Source organism: Callithrix jacchus, chromosome 1 (genome assembly GCF_049354715.1).
Source record: "Callithrix jacchus isolate 240 chromosome 1, calJac240_pri, whole genome shotgun sequence".
NCBI classification, from domain to species: domain Eukaryota; kingdom Metazoa; phylum Chordata; class Mammalia; order Primates; family Cebidae; genus Callithrix; species Callithrix jacchus.
The window spans coordinates 7,927,670-7,951,001 of record NC_133502.1 but is presented as its reverse complement, the minus strand read 5'-3'; the positions used below and the strand labels follow the sequence as shown (position 1 = coordinate 7,951,001).

At 33.9% G+C, this 23,332-nt stretch overlaps 1 protein-coding gene across 4 annotated transcripts in view; it reads right to left on the bottom strand.

Annotated features, from left to right (window-relative positions):
- The window catches only part of GPC5 (glypican 5), a 1,444,351-nt gene that overhangs the window by 680,087 nt on the left and 740,932 nt on the right, over positions 1-23,332 (bottom strand). For all 4 annotated transcript variants that reach the window (XM_078365958.1, XM_035275332.3, XM_035275343.3 and 1 more), the window contains one exon: positions 13,686-13,845. In XM_078365958.1, coding sequence (XP_078222084.1) covers positions 13,686-13,845 — 160 coding nt within the window. The remainder of the gene's footprint in view (positions 1-13,685; positions 13,846-23,332) is intronic.

Sequence of the window (23,332 nt, the reverse complement as noted above, 5' to 3'; positions counted from 1 at the left end):
ACTTTGGTAAATGCTGCGTCTGGGATGAATTCGAGTCCACTCTGCATCTGATTATCTTTGGTCCTCTATGGAAACCCAGCTCAGCTATAACTTCTAAGATGTTATTCTTAAGAAAATCCCTATATAATTAATCATTCTCTTCTATTTATGCATTCTTTATGCCTCATGTTTCTCAATTTTTATGTATTTCTTTACAGTTCATTTTAATGTATTTATTGATAGACCTATTTCCCCTTGTGGACTGTAATTTATGAGTATACGGGCGGCATACCGCTTTAGAAGTCACACCAGAAACAGATTTCTCACAACTCATATGCTGAGAAAACATTGTTAGTTAGGTATATAACGAGATACTTTAACCCAACCCAGTAACAAAATATGAAAAAAGGAGAAGAGGAAATTCACAAAAGAGAAAACATAAAATGGTCATTAAACGAAAAGTAATGATAAACTTCACCAGATCAGTTCTTTTGTTTCCTTCAAGATGACTCAAATTTAAAGTTTTCTTCCTGACATAAGCCCCTAACTTTGGCACTTACTTTAGAACATTTCTAATTGTAAATTCTTTCTCTTCCTACTTGAGATGTAAATCTTTCAGGTTCTTGCCTGTTTTAAAAGCCAGGATTCTCTTTTTCAAGGAGCTATCTTTATAAAATATAATCATCAAGACAGAAATCCTATCTCCCAGGCTCTATGTCAGGGTAGCAGCCTAACTTTTGTAGGAGACAGGAAAGAGACTTTTGTAGGAGACCTAAAGAGACAGGAAATCTTAGAAAACAAGTCCCTAACTTTCCTAAGTACCAATTAGCAAACATATATGACCTAATCACAATAACCAAGCTCACTCCTAAGCTCGGCCCAGTACTTCTTCACTAGCTTTTTCAGGCGCAGAAAACTATCTCATCTTTTGGTTCAGTGGAAAGTTTTTCTCTTTCCCTTGTTGCAATTTCTCTTTCATATACACAAAGATACCTGCCATATACATTTTACAAGTTCAGCAAAATTAGTAACTCTGAGAATATGAAATTATGGTACAAATTCAAAAATAGTTTAAGTGCTGGTACAAGTATGACTTATTACAATCACTTAGAAGATTAGTTTTGCAACCTAATGCAATACATACTCATTCACAGAGAGGCTTGTTTGTAGCACTGCTTATTACAATTGGAAATAATAGATAATACATTGTGATATATTCATACATCAATTATAATAAAGCCTATTTCATCAGCAGAAAGATGAATTGGAGACATAAGTTTTGAAAACACTGCTGTTTAATATTATATAAATTCTAAATAATTAAGATATACATACACAAATATATGTAAATCAGGGGAACAGGATCAAAAAGGAAGAGCATCAAAGTGTCATCTATTATGCTCATATTTACTCATAAAATGAAAACAATTGGGAAATTAAGGTAAGATAGCAGTGGTGGTTGCAGCATAGCTCTGGGACATTCATAAATCCTTACATAAAATGGAAAGACTAATTTGATAGCAAAATCAAAATCACATGGATACCATTTATTAGACTGGTGCAAAAGTAAGTGTGGTTTTTGCCAATTACATACAACAAAACGCAGTGAAAAAAAATGTCATCCTTATTAACCACAAAGCAGAAACCATTGGGAGCACCCCACCAATAGCCACACAATCAACACACTATCAGCATGTGTGCAGAAGAAACAGAGGGCAGCAATGCAGCAAGTTAACAACATGAAAACAACAGAACCCATTATGATTTACTGAAAATCAATTTGAAAACAGCAGAGAACTGTGAAAATTTATGCCCACACTAATAATGGGTGGATGCAAGGGCCCTGTTATAAGACTAAAGGAAATAGACTCTCTGAAACCTGTTGAACTCTTGAAGCTAAAATCTGACAAGTTTTCTTACCATTCGGGGTGAGGGGATTCCACATAACTGCCAGAAGTGGAATAAAAAAGTATTGAGACAAGAATAACACAGCTAAGAAAGAGATGATATGAATTATCACTGGGGAGAGAAAGAGACAGGAAATCTTAGATAACAAGTCACTGTATTTTTTTAACACTACATGAAGACAACAGAACAGGAAACTCAGCAGATTTAGAAAAGCTATTCAAACCAAGCTTGATTCTAAAAATGAAGGGAATTTATACTAACATAAAAATAAGCAACAGAAATGTTTTGAGATCAAATCTCGCAAAAAGTTATCACCAGAAATATTGCATATTCTGTGATGATCCCTGCAAACAATATAAGCACACCATAAAGATGTTCAAAAAACAGACTAAAATGTGATATACGACTTCATAGTGAGCTAAAAGGCAGTAAAAGCATAGGATACGCGACACCAAAAAATAACAAATTCAAATTAGAAAAATGTAGAAAAGGAGTTAGAGATCTAAAAAAAAAGAGAAAAAAATGCTAATTTCTTCAAAAATAAATACAACCTAGAAAAAAATGCAAAAAAAAAGCACCACTAATAATACCTTAAGAGAAACAGAAGGTAAAGAGGTGAATTTTTTACAATCAAAAAGAAATTGAGCAACAGCTCAAAAAGGATTTGGGAAAATGCTGAAGATAAAGAAAATTCAACAAATAAATAATAGGTGCTCCTGAAAAAGAAAGTTAAAAGATGACAACAAATTATTAAAACTATAATTCAATAAAAGCCTTCTAGAAAAGTATTTAAAATTATGTACTGAAAAAGTACGCTATGCAACTGAGAATACAAACTCAGAGCTACCAACACAAAGACATATTTTACCAAAAGTGTCGTAATTTAAAGAAAACAAATCAATGGGCACTGAGAGAGGGAAAAAGCAAGTAGCTAATAATGGAAAGAAAAATAGTTTATCATTATAATTTTTGCCACTAGTATGTTTGACCAGAACGAAATGCAGAGCTTACAAAAATAAAAATAAATGGAAGGAAAGAACATATGATCCAACATTTCTGCATGGAACAAAACTAATTTTCAAGACTAAAGAGCACAAAGTCTTAACGCCATAAAAGGACTCGTAAAATATTGTCCCCAAGAGTCCTTCATAAGAAATGTACTAGAGAGATATTGACATAAAAGCAAGTAGTTAGCATTATATATACAATAAGAGTTAAGTGGCAGATATGATATGTGACCTGACACTATCTCTGTCTCTATATGTGTCTATCTCTAGTAGAACCATAAAATGAGGAGAGAAAATAGACATTACAAAAATGTTTAGCTAATTTTAGTAATCATAATGGGTAGGGGCAGTTTTAGTATTATTATTCAGATAATGCGGTGTATTTAATGTGGAATAACGTAAATGAGTAATTATGAAATATTTATTTTCATTATCACTTATGTTTCTAAGAGCCATCATTAGTACTCAGATTGCAATCATGAAATGACATTTTCCAGTAAAATAAAGTCTCATGTAAAAATGGCTCATTCCAGGTTTGTGACAACTGATAAGTTGAACTTAGTACATCTAATTATACCAAATAGCAAAAAAAAACTAGTAAATATTTCAAGGGTCATCTCATAGCACTTAAAAGCAAGTGGAAAAGGTACCAACTGGCAAAAGGTGAGACAATTTGAACTTCAATAAGGATAAGAATTATAAACATTTTTAAAACTGAGTTCATGACAACACTTAAACATATATAAAAGAATTGATTGTCTTCTGAGAAAGACAGGGAATCAATTCATTATCTTGAAAACCAGTTCAATAAAAAGAAAAATTCAAGAATCTATCCTGCCCTTCCTGAGCTACTAACCAAAAGAGGTAATGGATCGCTGAAACTGACTTTTGTATGGATAGGATCTGCCAAAGGAAAAAAATAACCTGACAGAAAGGGGTGACATAGTTTGGATGTTTGTCCCCTCCAAATCTCATGTTGAAATGTGATCCCTAGTGTTGGAGCTGGGGCCTGGTGAGAGGTGTTTCATGGGGAAGGATTCCTCATAAATGGCTTGGTGCTTTCCATATGGTAATGAGTAAATTCTAGCTCTGAGGGCGTGAAAGATCTGGTTGTTTTAAAGAATGTGGCGCCTGCTCCCATCCTCTTTCTCCATGTGATACACTGGCTCTCCCTTTCTCTCCCACCATGTTGCAAGCTTCCTGAGGCCTCACCAGGAGCGGAGCAGATGTTTGCACCAGGCTTCTCATAGCCTGCAGAAACTTGACCCAAAATAAACCTCACTTCATAAATTATTCAGCGTTAGGTACTTCTTTATAACAATACAAAAGCAAGGTAATATGAGCAAAAGGGCTAAATTTTTTTCTTCTGAAAGAAATTTCAGATAAGGAAGTAAAAATTTGTTATACACTTGTTAAAAAGTGAAATCCAATTATCAGGGAAATAGGATACTGAATAAAATATTGTTATGTATCTATTATTGGATGAATATGCAAAATCAGTGAACATGAAGAAAAGTGTCTGAAAAGATGGGAGCAGTAGAAACTGTCATTATTTCTAGTGAGAATATGAATTGGTACGATTGCTTTGCAAAGCGGGCTAACATATCCAGTTAAAGCTGAACATAGGCATCTTTTGTTTTGTGGCACTGCCGTGCTACTTCTAAGACATGCTGTATGCTCTTGCACATGTATATCAAGAGATTCTTTCCAGATAGTTTAGCACATTTTTCACATCGTCCCAAATGCCATTGACTGGTATCAACTCCAATATTCATCAACAATAAAATACATACGTAAGTGGGTTATGTATTCATAAATTAGATTATTAAACTTTGGTAAAAGAAAACGAGGGTTGGGCACAGTGGCTCACGCCTGTAATCCCAGAACTTTGAGAGACTGAGGCAGGTGGATCACTTGAGATCAGGAGTTTGAAACTAGCCTAGTCAACATGGTAAAACCCTGTCTCTACTAAAAATACAAAAATTAGCTGGGCATGGTGTCACGTGCCTGTAATCCCAGCTACTCAGGAAGCTGAGGCATGAGAATTGCTTGAGCCTGGGAGGTGGAAGTTGCAGTGAGCAGTGACTGTGCCACTGCACTCTACCCTGCGTGACAGAGTGAGACTCAGTTTCAAAAAGAAAAGAACAGAAAAAAAACGAGTACACCTATATCCATCAGCATGGATGAGCCTCGAAACTGTACTGTTTAGCAAAAGCAGTAACAAGATAGACTCTATGATATGATTCACATAAAATTCAAAAACCAACAAAACCAAGTAATATATTCTTTAGGGATGCACATATTGTTAGTTAAAGCTATGATTTTTATAAAATTTATAATTAGGATAAGCAAACTCCCTATGCAGTGAGATGTGTTCAGAGTGGGCAGATAAGGCCATAAAAACGTTTGATTTCTTGGACTCAGTGGAGGGGTACGTACAATGGTATTATTTTCCTTAAATTATGTGTATGTAGAACTGTATCCAACTACCACTATCTGTGCTTCTACTTCTATCAATTGTTATGTATGACTTCACTCAATTTTATCGAATATTCATTTTTTGCTAATTTATAGAAGCATTTAATAAAAACCAAACTTTTACATATTTTATCCAATACTTTTGTTTCAATGGACATGTGTGAGTTGGACAGACACTCTTAGAATGCTATCTATGGATTAAATCACTTCATCTTCACAACAAAATCACTTGGAGTGTCCTGCTTACATTCAGATCTTAAGAAAATCGAGGCACAGAACTTGTACAAGGTAGGAAATAAGTTACTTGTTCAAGATATACTAATTTTATTGTGCGTATTCTTTCTCTTAAGCAGTTCACTATATTGCTGGTAAAAATGGATGCACACTAAAACAACCACACAGAAAAGCTTTTAATAATTTCTCTTTGCCTAGCAAGTAAAGACTCAACTTGTGTATTCAAAAAAAATCAATTATAACATTTTTAATTCACATTTTGAGTTTTCCAATATTTTTTCAAGTAATTTTAATAATTCTGTTCCTCGTAAACACACCCCTTGCTCCATTTATGATTTTTGCTCCTCCCAGGAAACCTTCTCTTCCCTATTGTCAGTTGCTGAAACCAAATTATAAGTCCACCACTCAAATACCACTTTCTCATAAATAATGCAGGCAAATTTGTTTTTCCAGATTGCCCTTTCTCTGTCACCTCTGTGAAGTAGTTTTTGAACTCCCCATTGGGTAGGTTTTTTTTCTTTCTCTGAGCTCACACAAAACTTTAATTTATCTCTGTTGGCATATAATGTGATACAGGGGATTGTACAGAATATTTCTTCTCTGTTCATCACCAACTGGAAAAGTTGATGAATGTGAAGCATTTCTGCTGAGATACCAGAGGTATTATTTCAAAATGGAAATATTCTAAAAAAGTATAACCTGAAGGCTTCACAGGCTCTGAAAAAAAAAATGAAAGTGGTTCTACTTTGGTGTTAAGATGTAAACCTCATGTGAAAAATAATCAGAGACTGATACCAAAGTTCGTACAGAATAAGCCACCGTTACCGGCCTGAGTGTTACAGCTCCAAACGTCCTTCATCACATGATGCTTGTTTGTAATGTTAATATATAGTGTTTTAGACATCTTCATTGTGCTTTAATATAGAGTTATTTTAGAGACACAAATAAAGACTGTAATTAAAAAGGGTGTAAATGTTTGCTTTTCATAGTGTAGTCCTATGGACCAAGGAATAATAGCATCGCCTGTAAGCAGGTAAGAAATCCCCCACCTCAGATTTCCTGTATTACACTCTACATTTTAACCAGGGCCCCAGGTACTTTGTATGTATAAGAAAGTTTGAGAAGCTCTGAAACCAGGTCAAATACTCCATTTAAAAAAATTATTTCTACTTAGTGAGTGCTCGATTTTCTGTTCAATAATCTACATGAAAATGATTACTTCCACACAATTAGAGGCACTGATGTAATTAAAGAACCAAAGATCTACCTAACTTGTTTCTACCAGATGCACTTTATCAATGAATCCTGACTGAGAAGGAGGATCAGCATTTCAATAGCCACTCTATTTTTTCACAACAAAATGATATCAACAATAGAGCCAGATAAGAATGGGTTCGTTTTTGGTTTTGTTGGTAGCTATATGACCTTGGTTAAGTCATGAGAAAATTTACCTCCTAATATTTGCTTGATTTTTTTTTAGTTCCTCTTTTGATTATATAGTTACACTTAGCATTGTGTTGTTCAAAAAAGACCACAACATTTTGTGTTCTCTGGCATGGCATGGTTACCGAAGAGCGGAGTGAGCTGAAATGTAAGATGGAGGCTCCTCTAAGCTTTAATTAATAAGTCATCCCCGTTCACCTGAGTGATTTAACATCAGTTTAAGCCAATGCAATGAAAATAATCACTTAGGCACTCAAGGACAAACCCTTTTATTTTAATTCTACTATTTAAATATATTAATATACTATATAACCTTTCAAGAGAATGAAAGACGAGTATATATGATTCATTACGTATCTATATTCCATTATACAATATTGTTAACAAAATAGCAGGCAGTCAGGATGAATATCAATTATTTAGAAACCAAAATGGAAATGTATAATCAGAAAAATATTCATAGTGATCACATATTAAACTATATCTTAGTATAATTTTCATCACTACTATCAAAACTGCACTAGATGGTAATTTCAAAGTATTTACAATTTTTGAACATTAAACTGGATTGGGAATTGTTTATCTGAATTTTTCTATGGTTTTATCATGCAGGGTTTTATCTGACCTTTAGAATTAGGCTCTTGTAAAATGTAGATCAAAGGGTGCAGTCATTACTCAAGATTACTTTCAATGTCTTGCAAAGGTTTTAATCTAATGAACCTTACAAACATAATTTATTTTTAGTATAAATGGATAGACAAATGATAAGCAATAGCCTTGCTGAAAAATAGTTATTTTCAGTACATTTTTCTTATATTTGAAAAAATATTAATGAGCTACTTTTCAACACTTTACAAAGTAAGCCGACTATATTTTATTTTGATCAACTTTGGTGAAACTTTAGAAAGAATAATCAGTAAACATGTTTAAAACTATAATGGTATAGTATAATGGTATCAAAATCTTATAGGCATATATATTTGACAGAATTTATGTCCATAAGAAAAAAACTATGAGGCTATGTAAAATAATATCTACAATATGAATAAATACATCATTTTAGTAGTTCTGGAAAGAAAAATAAAGTTGTATCTTTTTAAGAGTTCCTTCAGTTTCACACCTACCTGAGACTTTTGAAGTGAAGGTGATTTATGGTAAAAATAAATAAGATGCCAACAATTTTTACTCACTCCACAATCTTGCATTACTAAATAAATCAGCCTCCCTTATTCTTCAGTGGCTGACAAAGTGTCATTTTCATTTGCTCTGTACATAGATTAACTTATCTTCCAAAGTCATTCTTAGTACCCTGACTTGGATGCATTTGTTAGAAGCAGATACAAAGTGACCAAGTGAGAAAACTGAAACACAGTATAAACAATAGTTCTATTTACTTTAGACTACAGAAAATCAACTGAACATTCCAGATCTAGCAATTTAATATTGCAATGTATCATCCTACTATTTATAAGTTAATCATATTTAAGTTAAATAGTTTCTGTTCCAATAAGCCTACCTCCTAAGCTATTACACTGGGAAATGATTTATAAACCGGACAGTGTTATCAGTGCAGGGAACCTTATTATCACTATTGTGATTCAGTAGGAAGGCTGTGGGAAAAGAGCTAGTTGTCAATAGATATGTTAAAAGGTTTGACAGCTGAATTCTGGAATCCTAAAATATTTGGAATATGTAATGATGAGGAGAAGCCCACCAAAATAAATCCGAAGATTGAAAATCACCTTACTTTTTACAAATGTTTGGGATCCGGTTCTAGTTTTAATTAAAACCATTTTGCCTTATCACCGTGAACCACCTTGCCAAAATGAATTTGATCATGGATTATGTATTATTTACTTTTTATAAGCAGAGCTATCGTTATTTAAATCATAGTATCACGTAATAATTGTAAGCAATGCAACCACAAATTTTGAAAATTGTATGTAGTATAATTTTGCTACAAGTTGTTTTAAGTAGCACTCGTTTGTTTTTCAACGTTTGAAGCTACTTTCCAGTTTTAAAGACATAAGAAATATAGTCAGATATTTCAAGAAGTATTGTTTGAATATTAGATTTGTTCTGCATGGCCAAAAGAAGAGAATTATTTTTTCCAGTTGTATTTAGAACCTTCATTAGTCAGCTCCTGTGAAAGAACGGCAGGTGTCAAAAAGGGGTAAGGAGACTTTTAAGTTCAAAGCCATTCCAATCCTGCAACCTCGGGTTACTAGTGAAATATCTGTCTCTATGTAAATGAACCAAATCCATATAATAAAAACGTAGAAAAATTTTTCTAATGGGATTTTTAAAGCCATTCTACTGAAATCAGTTTTTTAAGAGTGAAAACTACATGGTATTGATGGCTTCTCTCTATAAGAAATGCTAGTTAAAAATTATACTGTACAGGGAGGATCGCAAACAGAAATTATTTAGAAAGCAGCAAGATTGTTAAAGAATGTGTTAACATTGGTGATAAATACATAATTACACCTAAAAGGTGTAAGGCCGGTTGCCTCGCCGGGAGTAAAACGGACACACCCCTCCCTGCTAGTGCCTGATAACTGCGTTATTATTCTGAGCACATTACTTAGCATCTGGCTTCTCCACGTGAATTCTCCACACTTAACCTCTGCTTTTGCACCCAGATCTACATTCAGCACCAAACTAAGCACTCAACCCCCAGCCGGAGGCCAAAAAACACCTCACCAAGACTTGCTATGCTTTGTTTCCCCAACAACCAATCACGTCCCCATCCACGCCCTGTCTCCCTATATCCAATGAAATCGCCTATGCTTTGTTTCCCCAATAACCAATCAATTGCCTCCACTCCCCATAAAAGCCCACACCCTGAGAAGTCAAGCGTGACTTCTCTGGCCCTTTCCCAGACCTTAAAACTTCCACTGGGAGCTGAATAAATTTGCTTTTCATTTTCTTACACTGGCCTCAGTTTCCTCATTTTGACTCGGTAATAAACCTTACAAAATGTACAGAAATATTTCGGTGGTAAAACTTTGCATATTGAAATATAGAGACCCCTCTGTTATCTGAAATAAACATGAACAGAAACAGAAAATCAGTTCAGGTAATAATTAGCAAAATATTTCCCAACTTTTTCATTTGCATAAATAAGGACAAATCATGAAATTTCCAAGATACAATATTAGTATTTATACTCAAACTATATGTAGATGTGTGTGTATGTGTGTGTGCGTGTATATATATATATATATGTAGATATATATAATATGTAGGTGTTTGTATATATATGTAGATATATATATATACACATTATACATATATAACTTTAAATTTAGACAGACTTTTTATGGTTACAAATGAACTGTGTGCTATTTACATCGTATTTTCCAAAGAATAAATAGAAGTGTAAGGAAGAAATAGTCATGGATTTCAAGTTCTTAACACAGATGATGCCTTGTTACACTTCTTAGATCACAATATTTTTAAGTCATTAAGACCGTCTAATACTATGCCTTAACTTGCTTTACCAATATATCAAACTAGGCCAAAAGGGGCAAAATATTAGAGTGTTTTATAAAAATAGAAATGTGACCTACACTTTGCTCCTTTTCTTGTCGCCCTTTGCTTCAGCATGCTATTCACAGTGGTTTTCTAACCACTTATTAAAAATTGAAAGGTAACAGTTATATACTCGTAGAAACATAATAGACAACCTACTTAGAACAGATGTGGATTTTTAGAAAATGCTTTCCTGGAGTTGCTGAAAAATAATCTGTCTTAAATCGCACAAATTCCAACGGGTAGCTGCTTGTACCATGCCTGTCCATTTCAGCCATAATTGAAACCAAGGTTTTGAAGTAAAAGTTCATTTTTGCCAACTTGCCAAGTGTAGCTTTGTGAAGAAAACTATTAGTAGCTGAATATCCTTCAGTGCCTCTAGTTCCTTTGTGAAACAAAGAAAAAGAGTAACCTACTAATATATAACAAGTTACTGACCTTGTAAATAACTTCATGAAGTAAAAAACGTTCTATAAATGTACCAGTTCTACATATGCACACACACACACACACACACACACACACACTCTGTATTTTTGTAATAACATCATGTTCTAAAATCCTACTAATATTTAGATGGCAATGCTATTATAGTACAAATACATACTCCAGAAAGGATGAAAATGAAAGTTTATTAAATATTACCCTGATAGATATGTGTCATGATTCCTAAATACAGTGGAAGACATTTTAGCTTTTAGTAAAAACAACTGTTTCTAGTAAAAACCCTAATTTTTTTAACATAATATAAATTTTAACTTATTTGCTATTTGACTATGATAAATATGTAATAACATAAAAACTTTCTTATATATGACAGTATTTTTTTAATTATACAATTTGATTATTTGGTAGTACTTACCCATCCTGGTTTCACATTATTTATCAATATACAATTAATATCCATGAAGCCCTAAGAATTACTCCACTTTAAAACCTTTATAACTCATAAAAAAAATATGAAATCAGCCCAAATGCCCATCGTTCAATGAGTGGATACAGAAATTGTGATATGTATGTATGTATGTATGTATGTATGTATGTGTGTATGTGTGTATGTGTGCATATATATATACACGATTTATATTTAGATGGCAATACAATTATAGTACAAATACTCTAGAAGATGAAAATGAAAGCTTATTAAATATTACCATGATAGATTTGTGTCATGATTCCTAAATACAGTGCAAGGATATTTTAGCTTTTAGTAAAAATAATGGAATATAATTTAGCCATAAAAGGGAATGAAATAATGGTATTCGCAGCAACCTAGATGAAACTGGAGGCCATTATTCTAGGTGAAGTAACTCAGGAACAGAAAACCAAACATGTTTTCATTCAAAGTGGGAGCTAAGCTCTGAAGGATGCAAGGCACAAGAACGATGCAATGGAGTTTGGGGACTTAGGGGAAAGAGTAGAGGAGGAGTAAGACAAAAGGACTACAAATGGGGTACAGGGTATACTGCTCAGATGGGTGCACCAAAATCTTACAAATCACCACTAAAGAACTTACTCATGTAACCAAACATCGCCTGTTCCCCCAAAAACCTAGGGAAACTTAAAAAACAAATAAAACCTTTATAATTCTCAGACCTAGTGATCATCCACTAGTATTTTTTCACAGAAAACTATAATTTTCATCAAAAGTCATTGGCCAAAAATAAAACTACTAAGAATGCGTGTCCTAAATAAATGAAAATAGCCATTTTCGTTTCCAATTCCTCTTTCTTGATTCCATATACATTATCTTTATTTCCTTACATCCATAATACTATATCTTTAATTATATTTCACTTAAACAACCAAAGGTAGAAAAAGAAGAAAAACCAATTTGATGAACTATATTAACGCTCATAACAAGGACACGTATCTTTACCTCATTCTGTAAGAATAGAATAGATTTAATTCGCACCAGGAAATTTGTTGCCTTTTGTTCAGTGGCTGCTCAAGTGTACAAATTCTCATCTATTTATTTTCCATGTTAAATAAAATATATGACTGTGTCTAACGAGAAAACACTTCGTTATGTTAACTGTCTTTTTAATTTTGCACCTCTTTTGGCTTCCATCTTTGAAACCAAAATATTTGGCTTGTAAAACCAGATCTTATAAGGAATGAGGAATTGATTTTGGAAGCATTTGTACTGCTTGTATTTCACAATAATAGAATCATAAATTAAATGAATTATTCTCCCAACAAAAGGCATGTCTTACAATAGGTGCAAAGCAGCTCTGTGTGACTGCGAGGGAAGCTATCAGACCAACCTCCACGTGGGACTGCACCTTTCCAGAAGGTGACCCCACCTTTGGTGTAATCAAGACTAAATGAATAGTTGAAACTAGCTACTCTACGTACATTAACATTTACATTATTTCTCAGTTGATTACTTTGGTTGTTTGCCCATATGAACAAATGCATGAATATAACAACAGAGCATGGAAACCCATATTCCTCATCTTGTATGCAATAATCAGGAAAGGAAATCCATTTGGAAAATTTTTGTTATTTAAAAATTCTATCCTTTATAGTAGCAATGAGTCCAGAAATACCAGAAGTAGTTTCGAATCCATACAATCAAAGTGAAATAAATGTTTAGTGAGATTTTTTTTGGAAGGGAAAATTCATAAGCATTAAATCCAACTAGTTTTTACCATCAATAACCATATACCAATTTCTATGCAATTTGACTATGATAAAAGCATAAGAAAATAATTTCTTATATAATGACATAATTTTTTAATTGCACAATTTGATTATTAAGTAGTACTTACCCATCCTGGTTTCATGTCACGTATCAATATACAATTAATACCCATTATGCCTCAAGAGTTATTCCACTTTAAAACCTTCTCAGAACTAGTGACCGTTCACTAGTTTTGACAGAAAACTATCATTTCATTAGAAGTCACTCGTTAAAAATAAAACCACCAAGAATGTGTGTCACAGAATAAAAATAGATTCATTGTCATATCCGATTCCTCTTGCTTGTGTTTGAATTCATCGTCATTATTTCTTTACATCCATACCAATATGTTTAATTACATTTCAAAATCAATTTTTAAAAAAAAACAAAAAGTAGCATTAGAATCATACACTTACAGTCTGTGATCTTCAGCGTTCTCTTGACTTCTCCACTTCCTGATCCCCCACAGCCATCTTCATCATCACAGTCCCCACTGACTTGTTCAACCATGCCTCCGCCACTGCCCAGCTGAAGAAGCTCCCACTTGTCAGGTTTGGGTGATCTACCCTGTAACAACTAAAGGTACATTAAAAAGCCATTTATTAATAGCAAATTGGAATAACCTAAGAATTCTATTCAGAAAGCTTATGTAGAACTTATTATTTTCTTACATAGATCCACTCTTTCGGTGCAGACACCTTACCAAATCAAGTCTTCAAGAAAAACTGAAACAACTGAAATACTAATAAATAATGGGCAAAGTCTACACACATAAAGAGCTGCTCCATGGCAATAGTTTGGATAATGCTTTGGGAAGCAACTAAAATTAGACCTTCTTTGCCTATGAGTAGTTTGGCTAGCGGATCCTATGTTTCGGAATAAATAATGGTTAAGCATGGTAAATCAAATTTCAGTGCTCCCTTTGTAGTATATTGGCTGATAATGTGCTGTTTTGTAAACCCACACTCCATATTTCTGAAGAAGTACTATTTTTCCAGAAAATAATTCTGTCTAAGGAAATCCAGAATTTTAGATATATATGTGTATAGTCTCATTTAAACTTTCTTAGAATCAATACACTGTCCAATGCAGACGGCACGTACTGAACCTTGGGACAAAAGACTTAGGTCCGACATCATTTAAGATCATTTAAGAAATTTAATGACACCTCAGTTCTTGACTCTCAAGCATTTCATTTATTTTTATGAGCAAAAGAGATGGAATAGCCATTTTCCCCTGTAGCACAGGAGTTCCAGTAATACTTTTGAACAACATTGGAAATTTCTGAATGTCTTTTCAAAATGGTGATGTTATAAATAATAGAATATTTCCCTTAAAACTAAGCCTGATTAAGGTCGTCCCATGCAGTATGTGACATTAACCTCTCTAAGGTGGTTTTGGAGAGCACATGGCCAAGCGTGAGCACTAGAGGGTAGTGCTCTATTATGAACTAAATGTACCTCTGCTGACCACTTAGTGGCCATTTAAATTTTCACGGGGCTTTATGAAAGACTTACGGTTGTTACTTCTGTGACTTTCCAAATCATAGTATCAATCAGCAGACAGTAATTAAATATACAACCCAAAGACAGTATTTTATACTGAAGAAGAGAATGAAATAACCTCAGTGTATCTAACATGAATATGTTTATCATTTAAGGAACACTTAGATTAAGCAACTGGACTCTGAAATTCATAAACTTTTAGGTTACCAATTCTGAAATACTAGTTTCTAACAAAAATACTAAAACAACTTGACAGTAACCTTTAAATTCCTATTTTTATCAGCATTTTGCAAAAAAATTCAATAGGTGGTCTTAAAAAGAAAGATTCTTTCAAGATCAAGTGAACTTAGCAAATATTAAACAAAACTTTTCTACTGTTTTTAATATATTGATGTGTGTGCTACTTCCTGCAAAGGGAAGAGAGAGTAAATACAGCAATGAAGAAACAGATAGGAAACCAACCACGTAAAAAGGCAAATCTAAAAAGGAAAGGATGAATGGCATTACCTTATACCATTATATAAATGATAAATAATAATAAATGATAACTAAGGTAATACCATTTATGTTATTGTGAAATATCTCATTTATTAGCTATTTAGTATAATCATAAAGGGCTTGAATTCTGAGGTCCAACAAACTTCGATGTGAATCCTGGATTCTGACATATACCAACCATGAGACGTGGGGGAATTAAGTTACTGAATAAATCAGTTTCCTCAAATCTATAATAGGGACAATAATATATGTGGACCATTGCTCATATTGTGAGAAAAACATGGAAGGTACTCTGCAAATATTTAACGTGCCAGCACATTAAACATTAATACATTTTGATTATCTATTATATTATATATTCTATTACAATATTGTTTAAATATCCAGAACACATTAATTGATGAAATAATTATTTGAGAAAGAATCCAATTAAATCACTTACATTATAATTTTTCAAAGTATTATCAGACAAGTTCAACAAAAGCCAAACTCTCTGGTGATTGGCTGCTTTCCTTTTACCCTAACGTTCTTTTCCAACATTTCCCATATCAACTTTATTGCCCATTTACTTCCCTAAGAATTCTTCCAATATTTTACGGGGATCTTAGCCAGAACACAAATAGAATCTCATGACCACCACCAATAATATACATACCATGAGGACCCAATGCAGTAAATGAACTCAAAAACACAAACAGAAAGATAGTTGATGTTTAAAACAAAACTTGCTATTTTAAGAAATTGGTTTTGGTTGAAAGTGATTGGATCTATTATCAGAGAACTATTCATTTATTTAGAATATAGTTATTTATAATTATATATGTTAATTATATATTATTCATTTACTTATAATTATATATAAGTACTTTAAATATAATTTATAGTATTTATAATTATATAATTTATAATTTGTATTTATAATTATTATAAATATAATTTTTAAAAACATTTATTCTGTTTTTTCCATTTTTCTTCTCTATCACTTCAGTGACATTCTAGAAAACATCTGAGGCACATTAACTCAAATTTTTAAGAAATAAAACTACACAAAACTGTATGTTAATTTAAGTGATCTGTGCTAAGGAGAACAGTAAAATGGACACCAAGATTTCCCACCCTATCCCCTGGGGCTGTGAATATGACGTCAGTCATGCCTACTATCTCACATGGCAGAAAAAATTTTGCAGTGTTACTGATGCCATTTATCAGTTGATTTTGAGTTTACCAAAAGGAAGACGATCTGGTTGGAACTAATAAAATCACTTGATTTTCTTCTAAGTAGAGAGTTTTCTCTATCACCAGAAGTTAAAGCCAGTCCAAGCATGAGATGCAAGGGGGAGGAGCTTGCTCGCAGGGGACCATGCTGCTGGCCTCGAGTGTGTGAGCTTGGATGATGTGATAGGGCCTATCAAGGTCTTGCGGCAAGGAACTGGACCCCCAGTGGCCTCTCAGAGCTGAGAGTGACCTGCATTGCAGCCAGCAAGGAACTGAGGTCTTCATTCCTACCGCAGAGTTCTCTCAATAACCTAAATGAGCTTAGAAGCAGATTCTTCCTCAGAGCTCCCAAACTGAGTCAATGTAGGCTGACAACCTGCTTTCAGCTTCGTCAGTCCCTGATCAGTGAGCCCACCCACACTCCTCATCTGTGGAATGATGAGTAATAAGTGGATGTTGCCTTGAGATGCTAAATGTATAGTAATTTGTTATGCAGGAAGAGAAGATGAATACACTCTCTAACCCTAAACGGGCCACATTTACTTCTTGGCAACTGTGTTTGATAGCTTTTGATTCTCTAGCCTATTTCTCAAAATGAGAGGTCATTGTTTCTGTAAGATACCATGTTACTGAGAAGATGGCACCCTTGGAAACAGGCTATGGGAAAAACCTTTTCAGTTTTTCTGTCTCTTAATAATCTCTCTCACTATTTTCACAAGTCTCTGAGCAAGAATATAATTGCTTGATTCAGGTATATCCAGGATTCCACCTGATCCATGATTCTTAGTCCCCAGTAGTACCCTAGCCCTCTTGTAGGGTCAATGTTTCCCTCTCCTCTGCATGGAGGCTCTGCCCGATCAATTTCATTTTTTTGCTTTTCAATTATCACACATCCACAAATGTACACTTTCACTCTCATATTGTAATAAAACTTAATTTGCAGAACTTTCCAGTTAATTTGCAATCAACAACAATGAGCTTTTCACAATAAGATATTTATTCAAATTGTTTTAACTAAACTATCTTGATTTCTTCTTAAAAGTCTCCTTTTCTCCTCAAGTATTCTTTTGCCTCCTCCAACATCCACATGTGCGTGTTTCAATAATATAAATCCTCTACTTTTTAGTCTCTTTCTGGGAATTCAATGTAACAGATTGAGCTCTCACCTGTGTACAGATTACATGCAAGTCTTTATCTTCAGCCCTTGTTTTGCTCTGTAGTTCACCTCTAAGCAGCAATTGGAAGTGAAGATGAACTCTACCACTTTCTTAAAATAGAACTACCCATCTCCACTATTTGTGTGTCATTACAATTTATCTTCCCAGCTCCCTTATTAAAGGGGCCGTTAGTCTCTCCTACCCCCTACCACCATATTATTTTCTTAAAATCAGTACTTTCACCATGTCATTTTTCAGCCTTATTGCTCTGATTCTTTACTGTCAAAACCACTGGTTCCCAACATGGTGTGTGTCTAGAGGAGAGATAGCAATCCAAAAAGATGGTCACAGAAAGAATGGTAAATGTGGGAAAATGTTTGAGAAATGCATACCATGGCCCCTTCTTAGTTTCCTGGAACTAAACCCTCGTGAGAAATTTTGCAGGAGGCAATCTTATCTAGTTGAGTTTCATCGCACAATTTCTAAATGTACCTAAGAAAATTATCCCCTTCCCTCACTCAACACCCGCTGACACGCTTTTAGAAATGACACCAAGAAAAAAGTCCAAATTTGGCCCTGTAATCCAGGTTCCATATTTTGTATTATTTTGTAATAATAATTTTATGATTATGTCTGAACCCAGCTCCCCAGCACCCAACTTCTACTTCAAAACCATCAATCTGTTCTTCTCACAGAAATTGTGACTTTGTCTAGAATTTTGCTCATATTACTTTTACATTCTTCTCATTTCCAACTCTTGTTTTTCCTCCACATAGAATATACCCTTTTATTTTCTTATTTTATCTAACTGTATTTAATTTTCAAGTTCAAACTCCAATACTTCTTTTTCCATCCTGCACACATTTCTGTGATCTTTTTAACTCTGTACTGTTTCACCGACACTTAATCAACTTTCTTGAACATGTCGTGTTTTCCTAATTAGTGATAAGTTTCTCAAGGATAAGACCAGAATACGTACTGCGTTGTAGATGCTAAATACATATATTTGGACTTACGTATTTGAACTTGGAAATAATTTAAGCTTACTCTGCTTTCAATGCCCTCTATATCTAATTGAATAAAATCTCTTCACTTCTCCTAAAATCCTCAGAGACCCTGATGTTCTAGAAAAATTCTGGATTTATTTATTGACTGGCAGATGAATTGATTAATTTATTCATCCCATGAAATTGAGTATACCCTAAATGTAACACATATTTTGAAAGATAAACATCCCTATCAACAGAGAAGTTATAGCCTTGGTTCTTAAAAGGTGATTATAATATACTTTATTTCAAAAATTAAATTTATGACTATACAGCAAAATAGCATTGGGATAAAAATAACCTGAAAATCAGAAAACAGGAGATACAATCTAAACATTTAGTTTTGTAGTCCTGCCTAATTATTTTTCTAATCTTCAATAAGAAGTCATTTTAAATGGCCTTATTCCTGAGCACCTGGAGATTTCTAAGTTTTTAAAACAATTTGATGTTGAAGAATCATACCAGGAACTACTTCCAAGGTATATTTGTGTTGCAATGCTATTTACTATAAACCAGAGAAAAATGTTCTAATTACTGTTTTTAATGAATATGTATAAAAATGCTTCATTATAAATCTAGAATAGAGGAATACTTTCAAAAATTGATTTTTGCAAAAAGTCTTTTTCTTTTCACTTAAGAGAGAGAGAAAACTACAGCTTCATGATCAATGATATCAGGTAAGGAAGTCCTCCCCTATTCTTTCTCAAGAGATAGGCTCTTTATATTCCTCTCCTCCAATTTCTCAGAGACAGCATCAAATAGCTCCCCTATGCTCTGTGTTCTGTTTCCACCATCAGGGGCAGGTGTTATTTCATATGTTATTCTTAAACCGCTTTTGAGAAACAGCTTCCACCAAAGAGGAGCCCTGTTGAAAACAGAGCTTTAACAACACCGAAGGGTTTCCACGTGTGCACTCTAAAGCAAACATAAACAAATGAAATGAATCTATAGACTGATCATGAAGCCAATTTTTAGAAGTAACACGAGTATCAGCCTTTTAGACACACTCCTGCCGCATACTGTAACAAATCTCTTCATTGTTAACACATACATGAACAGCTGTCCCATATATTCATAAAATACAAGAATTTGTTTCTTGATTAGTAAACTTCATTTTTAAGAGTAGTTTTAGGCTCGCTGCAAAATTGAGCTGAGAGTAGAAGAGTTCCCATATTCTCCCTAAACACATACATGCACAGCTTCCCCTCACTGGCAACATCCTGCACCAGAATGATGCATTTGTTATCATCAATGCATTTGTTATAATTGACGAATCTACACTGACATATCACTGTCACCCAGAGTCCACAGTTTACATTAGGGTTCAATAAAATAATTTTTTAAACTTAAAACCCCCAATAAACTTAACATTACTTCTCTGGGCCATGTATTTTCTTCATCAGTAATACGGGATAAGAATATTTATTCGGAGCTGGGAGAGGCGGTACATGCCTGTAGTCTCAGCTTCTTGGGAGACTGAGGTGGGAGGATTGCTTAAGCCCAGGAGTTTGAGGCTGCAATGAACCATAATTGCATCACTGCACTAAAGCCTGGGCAGCAGAGTGAGACCTTGTCTCAAACAAAACAAAACAAAAAGGTAATATTTATTTGGCAGGTTTTGTAGTATTTGGGATACATTATAAAAAGTGCTAGCACATTATGAGTACTCAGTTATGTTTATCATTAAAATCATCATAACCAATAGGAACCGACTCTGCGAACTCAATCCTGTCTTTCAAGGAACAAACCCATATGGGGGTAAAAATGACTTTCTCCCCACCCTGTCTTGACTCTATCATTTGAGTCTACCTAATCATAAAATGAACAGCGGTTTAAAATTTGAACCTATTCCCTCTCATTGTGGGTAGAAAGTCCATCACTACACCCATATTTATAGAACGATTACAACAGAGGAAAAGACAAGACTTTGAATTCCAACCACACATTAATTGTGTGCCTTTAGGCAAATCACTTAAGCCAGTTAAAATGCATTTGATTCTACTGAATAATAATACATGGGAAGGTACCTTATATACTCCTATGAAATATGCTCATTTACAGGTTCTGCACATGACACTGCATCCGTAAAATTGAGAAACCAGCAAAGTGAGGACAGAATTAAAAAAAAAAAATACTTTCAGAATGTTCTTCCTTTCCTCAATGCCATGCAGTCTGTGCAGTCAGCTGATTAGCTGAAAATAGTTAGTTTTGATGACTGATGCTTCCTGCTTATGTTTAGTTGGTTTAGGAAGCTCATTAGGGATGCTATCTTGGAGATGAGGCTGGTGGGTAGAATATCTGATGACTCTAAGGCAAATGTGTTTCTTTCAGCTGGTGAATTAATTTCTCAATAGATTCAATTTGCTTTATACTAACTGTCTGGCAATATCCCATATTTGCAATAGCCTTTCAAATGCTTGCAGTAAAATCTGGCTCACACATACACAACCTGTAAGCAGTGAAAGAGAAACCTTCATCATATTCAAAATTATCCAAATATGAGAGCGATTGAATATGCTTGAAGACAGTAAACATAACGATGCATCTCTATTTCTCCTTCCTTTTAAAATCATTTACACAGATATATGAGAAGTAAATATGTGTTTAGAAAGTGTTAGTCATCATAGATGTACCTCTAGCCATCCATTCGAATGTAAACACGGTAAAATATGCACTTGTACAACTTTATACTACCAGTGAGTATAGGTAGGTGAAAATTAAAAGGGGTTGCTAGAAAATATTCCAACAAGAAAACTGAAGGTATAGAAAAATCATACTTTTTATTGTGACTGATAAAAAATCTTTAAATAATATATCTTGTATATAGAATGAAAAAACTATGGACATATACATGCCAATTATACATATATGTGAATTTAATTTTGTTAAAGAGTAATTGGTTTCTGCAATTTCATGCAGTCTAACTGAAACCCATAAAGAAATGTGTATGAGAGAGGAAAGCAACGAAAGTTCATAACATTTTAAAATTAGAAAGCAGATTGAAAATCCATCATGATCTATTTTAAATTTATCTCTGTAACATATTTCAATTGAGACACAAAACACACGTTATATAACATGCCTCATTATTTTATTTATAGCATCACTTCCCTTTCCCCAGCTTCCAAGCTATGTTCCCATCTATAGCACCCCACCCAACTCTCACCTCTTCCATTGGCATTATCACAAACATATTCTACAAATCTCAGTTTACAAATCTTATACCAAAATTTCCACTCTCAAGTGTGGAAATACCTTAAACATAAACACAAATACTACAATCTTCACATTTATATTTTCTAAAGCAGTTAAACCTTTATAGACAATTCTACCTACAAAGTCAAATTTACAAATCTTATATCAAACTTTTCCACCCTTTCTCTTTCAAATATAGAAATATCTTAAACATAAACCCAACCACCACAAATCTTCACATTTTCTAAAGCAGTTAAACCTTTATAGACAATTCTACCTAAAAAGCCAAACGCGCTTTACAATATGTCATGTTATGTTAAGTTGACCAGACACAGAAGCCAATTCTGTCAGATTTCTTGTCAGTGTTTGCTTTAAGTTTGAGCTTTCTGATCTTAGCTCCTGTTGTGCCAGTAATTTGAAAGGTCACTGCTCTGTTGGCATTTGGATTATACAATGCAGTCTGGCAATTTATAAAAGTCTTGTGAATCTGTACGTAGAATACTGAAGTTAGAAAATGCATATCTCTCTCTGGGCTCTAATACTGCCCAGAGGTTATTTGCTCTTGTTCCCATAAGAAAATTCTGTATGTCTCTCTACTACCATTCCTGATCCTTACCTCCACTTCAAAATGTGGCCAGTTCCACCTCTAAGCCATCATACCAAAATTGACTGGGTACGTTTATTATGAATTTGTGTTCTGGTCCAGACTCTACATTAGACCTCCCAGGAGAGTTAAGAGTAAAATCAATGAGTAAGTACAATAATACAACTGAGACATGGGAGCAAATATCACCTCAAATGGGACTCAGAAAACCGTGGGACCAAAAGGGGAAGTGTGCAACCAAATGTTATCAATTCTGAAATGGCTCTTGGGAAACATCTATATGAAAACACTTCAAGGACCTGAAAAAAGAAACTGGTGAAAAAGCAAACAATCTTCCTTGTAAAACTACTCCAAAGTTAATGTCAGAGCTTTCTATCAAAACATCCATGCTAAGGTCTCCAGAAAGATTCAGAAGATCAATGACAGGAGTAAGGGAAACAATCAGGACATTTTTTGAGTAAGCAACATATGACTCTGCAGCAGGAGAACTGGAGAGGGGGAAAAGGAAGCGGAGGTTATAAGTAAATTAATTGCCTGTAACATGTTTAATGAAATAAGTAGATGTGTGAAGCTAATTTCTCAACAGTCAAATATTATGCAATAATGATGCATAAGAATTATACTACCCCCAGTTGTTTTTAATGTGAGATTTTCTTTATGCCACTTTCACACATGCACACGGCACAAATCACATATACATACACTTATATGAAAATATGTATGTGGGAGGGAGAGAAAGAGGCAGGAAAACTTTAATCATGACACACTGCCAATATAAGAGCTCCCTTTTTAGAAAGATCTTTTATTTATCAAAATTTTCATTGCCAATGGAACAGAAACCAT